A 14,729-nucleotide genomic window follows, 5' to 3' on the forward strand; every position below is an offset into this window, starting at 1 on the left:
TCAAGGCAACACTGTATTCAGTTCTTATTTTCAGACCCCTGCCCCCCTCCAAAAAAACACGCCATGAGTTGCTAACTCTCTCCTTTCTCTTCAAGAGGACGTCTTCATCCAGCAGACCCAGGATGTGAAGAACCCCATAATTTATGCTGTTTTTGCTGCCTCTGGGTGAGTGCTCTGGGAACAGAATTTGGAGATCTTCCTTCCATGCTCATGCCTGTTCACGCTCACAACTATACAAGGCAAAACCCCAGATTTATCTCTGAAACAGAAAAAGTTCTAAAAGCAGACACCATTCCATCTTGTGGTGATGTGTTCCATTTCTAGCCAAGAAGGGAACGTGGTCTTAGACAGGGTCACCTTGGAATTTTCTGGCAGAGCTGGAATACAGCCCAGAAGCACTTGCTTGCCAAGCTTGGGGTTTTCCCACAAACTTAGCTATGGCAGCTGTAGTTGATGACTTGATCCCCTGGGGAAGGCAGGTGGAGTACTTACATACACACACATCAGGATCTATTTACGCCTCTGCGGGGTCAAGAGGGCATCAGGTCCTTTGTTAAACCAGCAAGCAGCAGCAGCTTATGCCATTTTTCTCAGTGCTTGTGGTTGGAACAACTAATCCTGGAATGTTATAACTTGGGGACGTGGCCTGATAACTCTCCAGCAGCTGCTTGAGGCTGGGACCAGAGCACCAAAATTGCATTGTCTTATCCTACCCACCCCCACCTCTTTTCTGGCTTGGTGCTCTGTGCCAGGCAGGAAATCCCTGTTTCTCTGGGGTCTATGTCATTGCACATGTTCACAAAGGTTTAAGGACATTTCAAGGGCTTGCCAGCAGCCAAGGCTGAGCAGAGATGCACAACATGTTTCCCCTTTGCAGCTGTGACAGCCAAGAGGTCAGGATGCCTGAGAATATCTGCTGAAGGCAAGGATGGAACATTGCAGCCAGCTTTTATATGTGAAGGACATAGCCACCCTTTGGACTAATACAGCTCCCCACCCCTTTCCTTGCACAGGTCTGTCTTTAAAGGATCTGCTGTGTGTGTCTACTCCATGGCTGACATCCGCATGGTCTTCAATGGGCCTTTTGCCCACAAGGAAGGCCCCAACTACCAGTGGATGCCTTACACAGGCAAAATGCCCTATCCACGTCCAGGCACAGTAAGTATGGGTGAGATCTTCAGATGATCACTTATCTCTATGGCACTGTCCCCACTCCAGTGCAAATATGTTTTTCAACATTCAAAGCCCAGAGGTTTTGTAAATGCTTATCTGTCCTTGGTAATGTTGCATGCCATACATTCAATGTTGCAATGTCAAGATGCTTGGAAGAGTGTACATGTGAAACAGACTGCTCACTTTTACATGCACCTTTGGCTAGTGAGCTTCCTGTATGGTGCAAGGAATCACATTGAGCCTTGCTCATTGGCAGTGCACAGGCTTTATGAGCAGAAGGTTCATTCCTTGGCATTTCTACTTAAAGGATGTTAAGAAGCAAGGCTGAGAAATACCTCCATCTGAGACTCTGGAGACCTGATGCCTGTTGAAGCAAAGAGTTCCAGTTTAGAAAGGCCAATGAGTCACAAAACATAATTGAATGCAGAGAAGAGCTTATTCATACAGAACAAAATTCAGTGTATTTTGAACCTATTGCTTCTTCCTCGGGGGATTTTGCATGCAATGAAAATTTATTCTAAGCCAGAAAAGTTGGGCTTGGCTCCACAGTTGGTGGAACAATGGTCTGATTCTGTAGAAAGAAGCTTCAGATGTTCAGTTTTAAATGAATGCATGTAAGGTAATATTTGTCATTTAGTAATAATTCAGAAAAAACATACTTATTGAATGGTAGGCCTGGGGAGGAACCATAGATTGGTGGCAGAGCACATGCAGAAGGGCCAAGCTGGGATCTTTTGTATTGCCAGCTAAAAGGATTTCTGGCTAGCAGGACTAGAGTGTACAACTGCCAGAGGCCTTGGAGGACCACTGCCAACCAGTATACGCCATACTGTGCTGGCTTGTCCAGTGGCATTAACACAATATGTACATGAGTACTTCCTCTTCTGCACTGTTGGAGGTTGCAGTGAAGGAACCTATTGGTGATGTTTGCTGGTGAGAAGTCTTAGGCTGCGCTTCTTGTTTAACACAGTCTCTCCCTAGCTCAACATTCCCCTCCTCATTCCTCCTGCTCTGATTCCCTCTCCCTCTCCATCTCTGCACTGTTCTGCCTTTCTTGTTCTCCTCCAGCTTCCTTTGGTATCCATATCCTTTGGTGCACTGCAGCCAACAGCTTTTCAGCCCCACTCACTGCTTGACATTTGGCCACGGTGTGGGAGGCTGATTAGTGTTTCCTCTCCAGGTTGGTGGTCTCTGGACTCATTTGCTGGCATCCCTTCCTTGTTGGCAAAATACCCACAAATAAGGAGAACTCATTGCTTCATTTTACTGGCCGGGAGAATTCAGCTCTCTGGTCTCTTTTGCTCATACATCCTAGAGGGCCAAAAAGAGCCAGATACAGCCTTGGCCGTACAGATACAGCTATGGAGAGGCCTCCAAAAACACAAAGCACAGGCTGTGTTTGGCTCTCACTGCTCAGCAGCTGGGTCATATAGGATTCAGAGGTTTGTGTGAGCATTACTAAAAACACCAAGGAATAATGTCCCTTTCAGCAAAAGTAACAGACTTTCAAAAGTGTATCCCTCAGTCCTAGAAAACATCCAAGGGGTACCGTATTGAGCTGCATGTTAAAGAAACTGAAGTCAGCTTGGGTGAGATGTTCACAGAGTGGAGATCTTACAATCCAATTCTGTATACTGGGCAACCCTGGTTCCATCCAAAAACTCATTATCTGCCACCCAAACAAGATAAAAGTGGAAGGCTGTATAAGTGCCTCTTCTCCACAGAATGAAAAGCAACATAGGCACTGACAGGGACGTCTCCTGATGCACCCCAGCAGCCAACTCCCATACTCACATGAGAGAGAATCCAGCTGTGAAAAGCAGCCTTAAGACATTTTTTGAGGCTGCAGCCTTCGCATGGGTTGGTCACTTGAGAACAGAATGCTGGACTAGGTGGGCCACTGGCCAGAACCAGCAGGGCTGCTCTTATATTTATTGGGGTGGCCCTTGGGATCAAGTTCTATTGGGAGGCTGATGGGAAGCACCTGTGGGCTAGACTGCGTTTGCAGACAGTAAGTTATTCCTGTTTTGTAGCATGGGCATATAAGAGCAATTCATGCCTTGGTAGGGTGGTTGACTGCAACATATATCACAATTTGACTCTGTATTTCTCCCTTGGGTTTTCAGTGCCCAGGAGGGACGTTCACACCTTTGATGAAGTCAACCAAGGACTACCCAGATGAGGTCATCAACTTTATGCGCACTCATCCCATGATGTACAATGGCGTGTACCCCATACACCGCCAGCCACTAGTGGTGAGGACCAACGTCAACTACAAGTTCACAACTATTGCCGTGGACCAGGTGGATGCAGCTGACGGGCGCTATGAGGTGCTTTTCCTGGGCACAGGTACCCACTGATGTGCACTGAAGAGAATACACAAACACCTCCCACCCACCAACATTCCCCTAGCCTGGACAAATAGCACTTGGGTTGGTTCGCTGGGGCAACCACCTGGGACTAGCTTTCTAGGGATATTCAGCTCTGATAAGATTTCTCAGCAAGTTGGAAGGTAATGATGGGAACTGGAGAGTCCAGCTTTCAGTGTTCCATTCACATGAGATACGGTTTCAGGAGTGCAGGAGCACATTTGGAATTCCTTTTGGTGCAAGATCTATGCCAAGAGGAGAAATAGGGATTCAGGTCACATTCCAGAACCAAAATTGATTCCTCTTTTCCTATTAATTGGTGCCTACAGACCCATGCCAGATGCAAGAACCAGGTGGTCTCTCGGTACTGAGCAAATATAAAACTCTCCTGAGCACCTGTGATGACATATAAGAACTCCCTTGTCATAGACTGTCATCTAGTCCAGCCTCTTGTTTTCAACAATAGCCAGTCAGAAGCTCAACCTTGCCTTTATATCTCTAAGCAAATAAGTGGAAGAGAACCCTTTATCTTTTAGTAGAATCAGCATTCACCCCCCGCCCCCAGCCTTGAGAACAGATGGACTCCTCACAAGGTAACATTGATTCATTCAGCGCATAGTTTTAACTATGCAGCTTGCTCCTGCAGGAGGCAGTGATGGCCACCATCAAGGATGGATTTAAAAGAGAGACAGATTCATGCAGGATAGGCCTGTTAATGGCTACTAGCCAGGATGAAGGTTATGCTGTGTCTCCATGGCTGGAGGCGATATGTTTCTGAATACTAGTTGCTAGAAACTGCAGGAGGGGAGAGTGCTCTTGTGCTCAGGTTGTGCTTGCAGGTTTTCTGCAGACACCTGGCTGGCTGCTATGAGAACAGGATGCTGGACTAGATGGGCCATAGGTCTGATGCAGCAGGCTCTCCTTATGTTCTTATGACTCCAGTTCCCACAGGAGGAAACCATTGTAGGTAACACAGACACAGCTGCACTCTTTTCTGCTTCTGTGCAAACTTACTCCATTGAATTGGAATACAGTAGGATTATTGGTTGAGTAGTTTGAACAAAGAGGCATACAGATTAGATGAAGTGATGTGTAACAGTAGAAAAACTAACACAGGGAGGAGAACATGCCTAGCCAACTAATGGTGATAGAAAGCATCTGCACTAGGTCCAGTCTGCTGGAGGCGAGTTACTTGTCTCCCAGCAGGCTAAGGGAGCACAGCCAGCACTCAAAGCAGGTGGTCAGGAATGCTAACAACCCAGAAAGTTCTCATTAGCTGGTAAATGCTGTGTCTCTGCACAGCTGTTTCATGGCCTACCAAGTTAGCTGTTCAGCACCCAGGCAGCTGTGCACAGTGCTGCCGCCACCTGTTATTGCCTATAGGGAGTTTCCTCTTTCTTTCTGGTCACAGGTGTAACAAATCTCTAGGTCTTGGTTGCTTCCTGTTGCATAAAGAAGCAGATAAATTTGTGTGATCACAGGAATTCGTGCAGCATTCAGTTCAAGTTGTAAACAGGGGAGTGACGTGGTGGCCTGGGCAATAGGTGCCTATTTTCATTTTCCTCTCCATCCACATGAACTGGTATTTTACAAAACTGCATGCTCACCATTCCAAAAAAGGTAGTCATGAGCTTTTCGGGGAGCAATTTAGAAAGAGCAGAAAGGAATGGTTTGCCATTCTGTGTTTCAGAGGACATACATTTATTCCTCAGAAGCGCCTATAACTCTGGAGATAGACGAAGATAGACACCCCCCCACACACACCCTAAACTTTATTCATGTGCAAGTGCAGGATTCTGAACCTTGCTATAAATCTCTTCTTGCCCTCCCCACACAGTGAAATCTATACACAAGTACACTTGTCTCAGAACCTAAAATGGCACCTGTGCCTCTAACGTAGGGTTGCCATATTTATAGAAGTAAAATTCAAGACACATAAGTTGTTCAACTTTTTAAAGGAAAATCCCCTTGGACACTGTTTTCGCTGGTTAAATCCTGGACATATCCGGGAAATTTCAGACATATGGCAACCCTCTCTAATGTGAAATGCATCATGCCCTGAAGGCACTGTCATACACCCACTCACTCTCAAATCCAAACTGGATAGGGCTATGGTTCAGAGAGGTGCTGGCTTGGTCTCTATAAAGTTCATGGGTTTATACTACTGGCCATGACACTGTGATTGATACATTAGAGGCTAAAAAAAGTACACAGACAGCACATAAGAGGTTCAAAGAGAGAAAGAAGTTTTAGGTAATAATTGAAAGAAAGGTCGTTTATAACATAAATTAAGCAATTTTTTAGATTTCATTCAGGGGGTTTTAAATGCTTATTTTCTTTGGGTGGTATCTGACAGGAGTTAATTAAATGCCATGCTTTTGCTGCAATACTGTTCCCAACTGGGTGCAACACTCATCCTAAGATGGATAAGACATATGGATAAAGCATATGCCTTTCACACTATTTTTATACACCAGGTGGTCCTGAGGTTTCCATGTAGTTGTTTTCATTTCCCATTTCTGACAGTACTGAGTTTGTTATGCTCACACTACTATAGATGGAAAATACATTTACTCTAGCATCTTTCCTTTAACTTCATTACTTCAGTTTCCCCTTTTATGTGTTTATATGTTATGCTTCTTATGTTTCCTCCCCATGCACACACTCTCCTCTTAGGACTGTGGGTTGGGGAATTATAAAACATTAATGTGGAGTATGCATACAACAAACAGTTGTAGATTCTTACAAAGCATGGGACTTTCTCAGTGGTGGCCCCATCACTACAGAAGTCTTCCCCAAGGAAGTTCATCCAACCATTTCTGTTATGGAGAACTTTTGGAGTAGAAGCATAAGACCTGGGCCGCACACTCTCACAGGAGCAAGCCACCATCATTTCATAGATCCTGTTTCAAGAGTATCCACAACGTTGATACTAGCATTTCAACAGCATGATGCATACCAGAAAAAGGAGGAAGAGCAAAGACCCAAGTGTTGCTAATTCCCCTCTGTGTGCTTCCCTTATATTGCAGATCGTGGCACTGTCCAGAAAGTAATAGTCCTGCCCAAAGATGACATGGAAACAGAAGAACTGATGCTTGAAGAGGTGGAAGTGTTCAAGGTAATTCACTGCACAGCCTACGAAAGACATGATCACTTGCTCTTCATGAAGCACATGGCTTGTGAATGGGTGTGGTGTAGAAGTGAAGAGTGTGAGCAGTGAAGTTCCTTGTTCATACTGTATTTCACTCTCAGCTGCAGAACATGGATGTGGTGTTAGGCCGACCAATATTCTCTGAGGCTCAGCCCTGCCAGATGCAGTACAAAGCTAATAATTCTAGGCTCCTTTGAAAGGAAGGGTGGAATAGAAGTTCAATAATATGAAATAAATAAATACCTTCCTGTAGTGTTGCAAGGATCGTTAGGATAAAATACATCTACCTATATGCTGAGAATTAATTGAAGATGGTGATAGAATTGCTCTCACAGAATTGTCACATCACCCGAGCTCCTCAGATGAAAGTGTTTTGTCTTGTAAAACGGTGTTGTCCACTGTGATTCTTAAGTCTTTCCTTTGTGTTCTCTTTAAACTACTCCAAAGACCTTGGGAGAGCAGCCACCCTCTTAGACCAGATTAATTGTCATAATTTGGTTTCCTCATAGGTTCCAGCTCCCATCAGGACGATGACCATATCTTCCAAAAGGGTGAGTATATCTTAATGAAGGTTGAAGTATGTCTGCTTATTGGGCTAGATACTAGGCCAGAAATAGCCATGCCTCAAGAAACAAAAGAGTATTCTCTGACTGCTTGTCACTGGTACCATCTTTGCAAAACACGGAGCAACGTGGAGTTCCTTCCATTCTAGTCATTCTCCCATTTCCCTTGAGTATCTGCTGCTACAAGGAGCTCACTCTAGAGGCTGGGAGGTGGGTTGGAATGCAGAGCTGTTCTGAATGGTTGCACTTGGGAGGCTTTTCTGTCCACACTTCCTCAAGAAATCATATCCCTCACTCCATTCCCACCTCCAGTACACTGTGGGGGCAGAATTACCTATCCTCTCATTGACATCTGGTTGTCACTCTTACCCAACAGCAACAGCTATACGTGTCCTCAGCCATTGGCCTAACACACCTGGCTCTTCACCGCTGTGATGTGTATGGAGAAGCCTGCGCTGACTGCTGCCTGGCCAGGGACCCCTATTGTGCCTGGGATGGGAAGTCCTGCTCTCGCTATTCTGCTTCCTCCAAGAGGTACTGTGTGGCAGAGAGGATGGAAGGGACTGGAGTTCCACTGTTGTTTGTTGGGAATGCCCTGTAAAGGGACTTTAAAGAATGACTGTGGGGTCATTGTTCAAAGCAATTTTTCAAGAGTTCTGGGAGTGCCTTGGAGTTAGCTTTACAGGGAATATTCTAGGAAACTGGTTCTATTGATATAAAGTGGAATTCAGGGGTGCGCTAAGGAAAGTTTCCATCATACAGTGTCCTAGGAGAAATGCAGGAAAAAGTTCTGTTGAATGAATTCTAGGCAGTGCATCTGGGTAATGCTAAAGAGTATGATTGCTCCAAAACATGAAATGGATCTTGGGCAGGAATTTGAATCTTCCGTAGTTGGCTCATAATTAATGTAGGATTCACTGGCCAAGTGCTGGCCAGAAAGACAGAAGGTATATGAATGGCTCATCATCTTGCTCCTTGGAAGGACCAAAATTCCAACTACTCACCTGGCTGCTTCTTTCCTTATCACAGGCGGAGCAGGCGTCAGGATGTCCGGCATGGCAACCCCATCCGTCAGTGTAGAGGCTACAATTCTAATGGTGAGTGTCACACTCACCCACTGCATGGGGGGGGCAGAAGTAGCGTTCTCCTTGGTCTCGTAGTCCCTACTCACCTCTCTGCCCCCACAAAAAAAGTGTAGTGAGGGTGTTGAGATGGAAGGTCTGCTTTAAAAAAAAACCTGGCTGCCCTTCACACCATGATTTTTGATCAGCAGAGTAGGTGAACAAACTGGTACACAATGTGGTGCAGAATATGGACTTCCTTGGCACATAAAGTAGAGTAGCCATGGATTGGATGGGAGAGGAGGGGCCATTTTTTCACTGGGTAGGTGGGTGGGTGTCCCTGGGCACATGAAGGGGCATGATTGAAGAATTAGGATCAGTACTATTGTACCTCTTTGTTATCATAGAATTGTAGAGCTGGAAGGGACCCCAATGGTCATCTGGTCCAACCCCTGCAATGCAGGAATCTCAACTAAAGCATCCATGACAGATGGCCATCCAACCTCTGCTTTAAAACCTCCAAGGAAGGAGAGTCCACAAGGGAGACTGTTCCTCCTTAGTTCATTTCTTACATAAGTCATCCAACTCAGTCACATACTTCAATCACATGGTCAGGCTGCACCCAGAACTGGAACCTGAATGGTCTACATGCTGAATGATGGATGGCAGATTAGCCAAGTGTGGCTATATAAACTTGGCAGTAATGAGACTAGTCTCCTGGCAAAGGAGTAGGAGCTTCTTGGAATATATTTTGTCAGGGAATGCATTAGTTGAAATGCGACCCTTGGCAAATCATAATCTTGTATCTATGTATCCACCTCCAGCCAGCAAGAACACTGTAGAGGCTGTCCAGTATGGAGTGGAGGGAAGCACAGCCTTCCTGGAGTGCCAGCCTCGCTCCCCTCAGGCCACCATCAAATGGCTGCTCCAGAAGGACAACAGTGACCGAAGGAAAGAGGTACAAACAGGCAGACCTGAATTTCCAGAATGGAATTTGGAGGGAAAGGAGGGAATGGAGGCCAGAGGGAAGTTAGCATGAAAGTTAGTGGCTTAGCGAGGAGGAGTAACTTGCCTTTTGTTTCCACCGTAAGTTTTAATAAGTGCTAAGACTATCTCTATTTTTCAAATGGGATTCAGTCAAAAACTGACAGCTTCAGATAGCACAATTAGAATCGATTTGGTGCTTATGCACATCAAACCTGCTCGCAAAAAGCACATAGACCTTTTGCAGTAAGGAAAGCGACTTGAAAATAGACTGGAAAGTGTGGGATAACAATTGCTTGATGAAACTTATATAAGCTCCTTGCAAACAAATCAGAATGAATGTTCAAATAAGCTGCAGACAATGCACAAAGAAATCAGGATGATTCCTCAATAAGCAGGTCATCTGGAAGTGACAGAGAGCTGAGTTGGCCAATCTTTTGTTCTGTTTTCATCATGTTAAAAAACACTTGTTTCTCGGTCCGCTTTCAACCACCTTGCTCACATTTCATCTATTTTTCATCCGCATCCTGGATACTAGAAGGATCTCTGTGCAGAAGCTCACAAAATAGGTTTTTTAAAGCTCTGAGGAACTGTGGCGCCTGAACAAGGCCACTGGAAACAGCCCAGGGAAACACCCATGCCTGTGCTATCTCTGAGCTTATATGACCAAGCTCTTGAAAGCTCCCTGACCCATTTGAGCTAAAGCTAGAGTTTGTTGATTTACTTTCTGTAAGTCCTTCCTACTCAGCCCATCTGATTGGTAGCAGCCCCAAACCTGCTTCTATCCAGCCAATAGTTCCATCTGAGCTCCTGAGAAAAAGGATGGGAAGCTGGATCGTTCATCATGCTTTGCTATTTGCCAGGACTCAGAAGTCTAGGAATTGCAGAACAGGAAATAATGAGAACTAAGAAGCTAGGAGGATGAGGGCCAGAAAGCACTCAGGCAATGAATATGCGGCTTGTTTTCCACCCACAGTGTGATCTAATGTATCTCTGCCCAGCAACTCCCAACTGTGCTAACAATGCCTCCTCGATGTGTTTCTTTCCATTAGCTGCGCACTGAAGGAAGGGTGCTGAGGACAGAGCAGGGGCTGCTGTTGCGGTCCTTGCAGCTCTCGGATGGGGGCCTCTATTCCTGCACAGCCACAGAGAACAACTTCAAGCACACGGTGGCCAAAGTGCAGCTGCATGTACTGAGCAGTGAAACGGTCCATGCTGTGCTCTTCCAGTCAGAGGCCCCTGCCCCTTCTGCAGCAGCCATGCGAGCCGGCCTGCCAGGCACTTTCAGCTCCCATTACCATGACCTGGTGCAGCTGCTCACCCAGCCTGAGATGGGACTCATCAACCAGTACTGCCAGGGCTATTGGCGGCACGTGGCCTCCAACCATAAGGAGACTCTGGCTGGTCTCAAAGCCAAGGAGCTGCATGATCAGAAAAAGCCTCGAAACCGCAGGAACCACCAGCCAGAGAAGGATCAGCACACATGAAACTTGACAAGGGACTATGAAATGACAGTGCTATATTTCCCCCCTCCATTTTAATATTAAAATATCTATAAATATATATATAAATATATATATATACACACACAAAAACAACAACACACGCCCTGCTCCCCCTCAAGACAATATTTATTTGTAGGTTGTACATAATATGTGGGTGATGCAGTCTCACCTCAGTGTGTGACAGCAAGGAGTTTGGAGGCGTCCTGCTGGCATCTTGCTCTTCCTTTCCCCTTTTATCTGCGGTACTGTAAAATAGCTGACACTCTGGAGGATCTCAGTGGGACACGGCAGTCTTGTGTGGAATCTGTGGGTCCAGAATGTTGGAGCAGAAGCCTTCAAGACTGGATCATCATGGGCAAGTCTGGGAATGTTGTGCTACTGCCACTGAAAACATTTCTACCTGGTTAAAAAGGAGAGGAAAATGTCTGTTGTCAGACACTAAGCATACCTACCCTGAAGTGTATAAAAGCCTCTGCTACACCTACAAAGACTTGAGCACTTTCTTCTCCTCTGCCTCAAAGCATATTCTGGCAGGACACTCTTGCGTGTAAAGTCCAATGGAGGCTTCATGTCTTGAGCCTGAATCATTTAAGGCAGGAGGAAGTGCTTCACCGAGGGATGTCCATGCATGGTTCCATGCGGTGCTCCTACTGCTTTCAGAAGAAAGTTAATCCCACCAATAGGAACAATGTTATGATTTGATAATGATTCAGCTTGTGCTGTTTGGCTGATGATCTGCAAGAGATATTGTCTGTGAAAGTTGTGGTACAACCAAAAGAGCTGTTGGGAAGGTGGATATGGCTATTCTCATAGGCACCTGCCTTTTCTGAGCTAGTTTACTTGATGGATGTGAAGGCCTCATCCAAGTGGGCTATGCCAGGGAGACGTAATGTATATATGAACCAAAGCTACTCTCCCATAGTGCATGTGTCAGAGACTTCCAAGGCCAAAGACAGCATGGGATTGGAGGTGGCAGAGAGGGTTAGGCATCAGCTAGATAGCCATCAGGACACCGGGTCAGCTGGCCAGTGCAAGCATCCAACCTGGTTATTTATTATTATTTAAATAATATTAATTTGCCCGCTAGGAATTCAGTTCCTCAGTTTAATAATACCAGTCTACCCAGCCACACAACGTGGAAGTTGGAAAGTCTGGTCCTGAGTATTCCCATCAGGATTCCTGTGGAATTGCCATCAGTCCACATGAGCAACTTCAATTTGATGCAGGTTGGATGGAGCATCCTTTGCAAAAAGAGAGAAACGTCGAACTAAGAGTGATCTTTCTGCTTAATTTCAAGATGGATTCCACATATCATGGCTAAGTAAGGACTAGTAAACATTCAGTGCATGCAGTATCCCCCATGACAGAGATCATTACCTACCTACCTCCCACCATTTTGTTCTGAGATAAACAATGGCGAGCATAGAACAGCAGTAGTAATAACACTGCTCAAAAATGAAGAAGGCAATTGTATTACTAAGATGGGCTTCAGGATTTATGGATGTAATTTGGAATGTGACCAATAATTGTTCTAGGAATTAATCCCATGTAAAAAACAAACAAAACAAAAAAATACAGAGGGAGAGGTTGAGTCTTCCATCAGGGCAAGGATTTCTGCGTGTGCAATGAAGCATTCTCTCCCTCTCGCTCCCCCTCCCCTAAATCTGTTCTAGGAACTCCCCCAGCCCTCTGGAACAGATTTGAGGAAGGCATGGGGCAGACACAGGGGAAGGAGAAGAGGGAAAGTCCTGTTGCATATACAGAAATCCTTGTGGGGATAGGATACGGTAGTTGAGTACCAACCAGAGCCAGGGGACAATGAGAGAACTGAGAACCACAGGAGAAAAAATTGAATCCCCAGGAGGGGTGCGGGCAGGGCAGAGTTCTCTGCATAGATAATATAACTTGGGCACCTTGGGAATTCATTAATATGATCTGGCATGCAGAGAAGATGAATATGATAAAACATATAATCAGGTCTTAACCTGAACCAGACTTGGTCAACCCATGAACCTATTTTGAAAGCCAGAAATATGAAAGGGAAGAACAGAGTATCTCTGAACATGGGCAGAATGCAGGTTCCTCACCACTGAGTATCTATGCCCAGAATTGGAGAGGGCTCCTGGGTCAAAGGGTGACTGAGAAAGGCTTGAGCCCACCTCAGCTTGTCTGGTTATAACAAAATCTATTGAATGACCTTTTTCTGCCTCCCCCTTCATTTTTTTAAAGGGATTGGCATTTCCTAAATGTGTGACTGTGCCTTCCACCTTAAGTTTTACTGTTGCAGAGGGTTTAGTTCTCTTGTTTCTTGGGTGCCTCTTTCAGACTGGTGTGGTTATGGCTTTTAGGTTCAATGCCTCCAAAGAATTAGAATCAAATTCTGAGTTTGGCTTAATCCACATCACTAAATGCCTGTGGAATTACACCAATTTACATCTGCTAGATATCAGCACTTGGATCTCCCATTGTAGTGACCTGTTTGCTGACGCAAGGAACAGGTCTGCTCTGCCACAGGGATTGCAGTCATGGAGGGTAGCAAATAACATGCCCAAGACTGTTGTGTCACTCTACATGTGTAGCCTAGGTGTGCTAGGATGGAAGGTAGGTTATTTCTTGGACTTCTCACTTCTGTCTGCAGAGTAGAGGACAGTCTCGATGGAGTAGACCAGAAGCCTGCACTGTGTTTCCTCTGGTCTCTGGTGCTGTACCTCCTGCGGTTAACAAAGAGAGCTCACCATTCACCTGAGCCTAAGCCCACTTCATTTGTACACACAAAATCCTTGCAGGCACACCCCCTTTCCCTTGCAATCTGAGTGATGCGCGTGTACTTTCTCTTGTAAATAGTTGTAAATCAAAAATGTAACAAAAACTGGGGATCTGGAGATTTTGATTAGTAGCTCCTTGTGATGAATTCAAGCACAGAGCCATTTCGCACCTGTAATGTGAAATTCCTGTGGACAGAACAAGCTAATAAACACTGGCTTTGTTTTTGAAAACTCAAAGACTCCTTCACCTTGACTCACACTCTTCAGGATGCCCTCATTTCCTTCCTGAAGTGATGGACTCTTTTTTACATTCCACTGGTTCAGCTTCAGATTGCAACCGCTTCTATGGATTGCTCAGTGTATTTATTCCAATACAGAAGTGGCATAAAAATAACACTTTCCCCATCTCCATATCCCAGTGCCCACCAATCTGGAATTGTGCTGGAAGCAATACCCATATGCCACTCACAGTTGGAGGCAGCCAGTTTGCACAGATCGAGCTGAGATATCTCCACCTCATCATGACCCCAACATGCCAGAAATGGAAAGAACTAGACAGCACCCAAGTCCTGAGTAAGAGTGTGTGTCAAGTCCTGAGGCAGAGAAGAGTTAGCAATATACAGTACTCAAGGTCCTCTTTGTGTTCTGATGTCAGGTTGCTTTGAACACGGCACCCTTTTTGTGTGTCTATTTCCCATCACCACAGTTCTTCATTGGGAACTTGATAAGTGTGCATGACCTACTCAAAATATTACTAAAATTGGCAGTAGCAAAAAGAAAACATTTAACTTTTACATATCTGGATTGGCCTGCGCAAACAAAAATATTTAAAGCAGGTGCAGAAAAGGATATTGCAAAGGCGCTTGATTGATGTCAGTAGAGAGGGAGCTCCAAAGTGTAGTGACTCACTAAAAGATTGATTCTCCTATTACAGGTGCCCTACCAGTAGATCTTTCTCTGTGGGCTTCTATAAAGGTGGTAGTGTGCTGTGACTAGAGTGCCAGGTTAACACCATATCCTCGGCTCTTTTGCAGGATTTTCCCATTGTCATGGCGATAATAGTACACAGTTGGGCCATCCCTATGTGCCATGGTCTCCACCACTATTGCACTTCCCCCAGCCTGACAAACATCTTGGTGGAGCCTGGTTGTGATTTGT

At 45.3% G+C, this 14,729-nt stretch overlaps 1 protein-coding gene across 7 annotated transcripts in view; it reads left to right on the forward strand.

Annotated features, from left to right (window-relative positions):
* SEMA3F (semaphorin 3F) overlaps nucleotides 1-13,802 on the forward strand; it is a 127,225-nt gene extending 113,423 nt beyond the window's left edge. For all 7 annotated transcript variants that reach the window (XM_081900273.1, XM_081900279.1, XM_081900275.1 and 4 more), the window contains 9 exons: nucleotides 96-165; nucleotides 1,014-1,158; nucleotides 3,300-3,522; nucleotides 6,572-6,660; nucleotides 7,203-7,244; nucleotides 7,633-7,790; nucleotides 8,286-8,353; nucleotides 9,142-9,275; nucleotides 10,354-13,802. In XM_081900273.1, the coding sequence (XP_081756399.1) occupies nucleotides 96-165; nucleotides 1,014-1,158; nucleotides 3,300-3,522; nucleotides 6,572-6,660; nucleotides 7,203-7,244; nucleotides 7,633-7,790; nucleotides 8,286-8,353; nucleotides 9,142-9,275; nucleotides 10,354-10,788 (1,364 nt within the window). In that variant the 3' untranslated portion in view covers nucleotides 10,789-13,802. The remainder of the gene's footprint in view (nucleotides 1-95; nucleotides 166-1,013; nucleotides 1,159-3,299; nucleotides 3,523-6,571; nucleotides 6,661-7,202; nucleotides 7,245-7,632; nucleotides 7,791-8,285; nucleotides 8,354-9,141; nucleotides 9,276-10,353) is intronic.
* The last annotated feature ends 927 nt before the right edge of the window (nucleotides 13,803-14,729 follow it).

The sequence above is a fragment of the Podarcis melisellensis genome (assembly GCF_964234715.1).
Source record: "Podarcis melisellensis genome assembly, chromosome: 2".
Classification (NCBI taxonomy): domain Eukaryota; kingdom Metazoa; phylum Chordata; class Lepidosauria; order Squamata; family Lacertidae; genus Podarcis; species Podarcis melisellensis.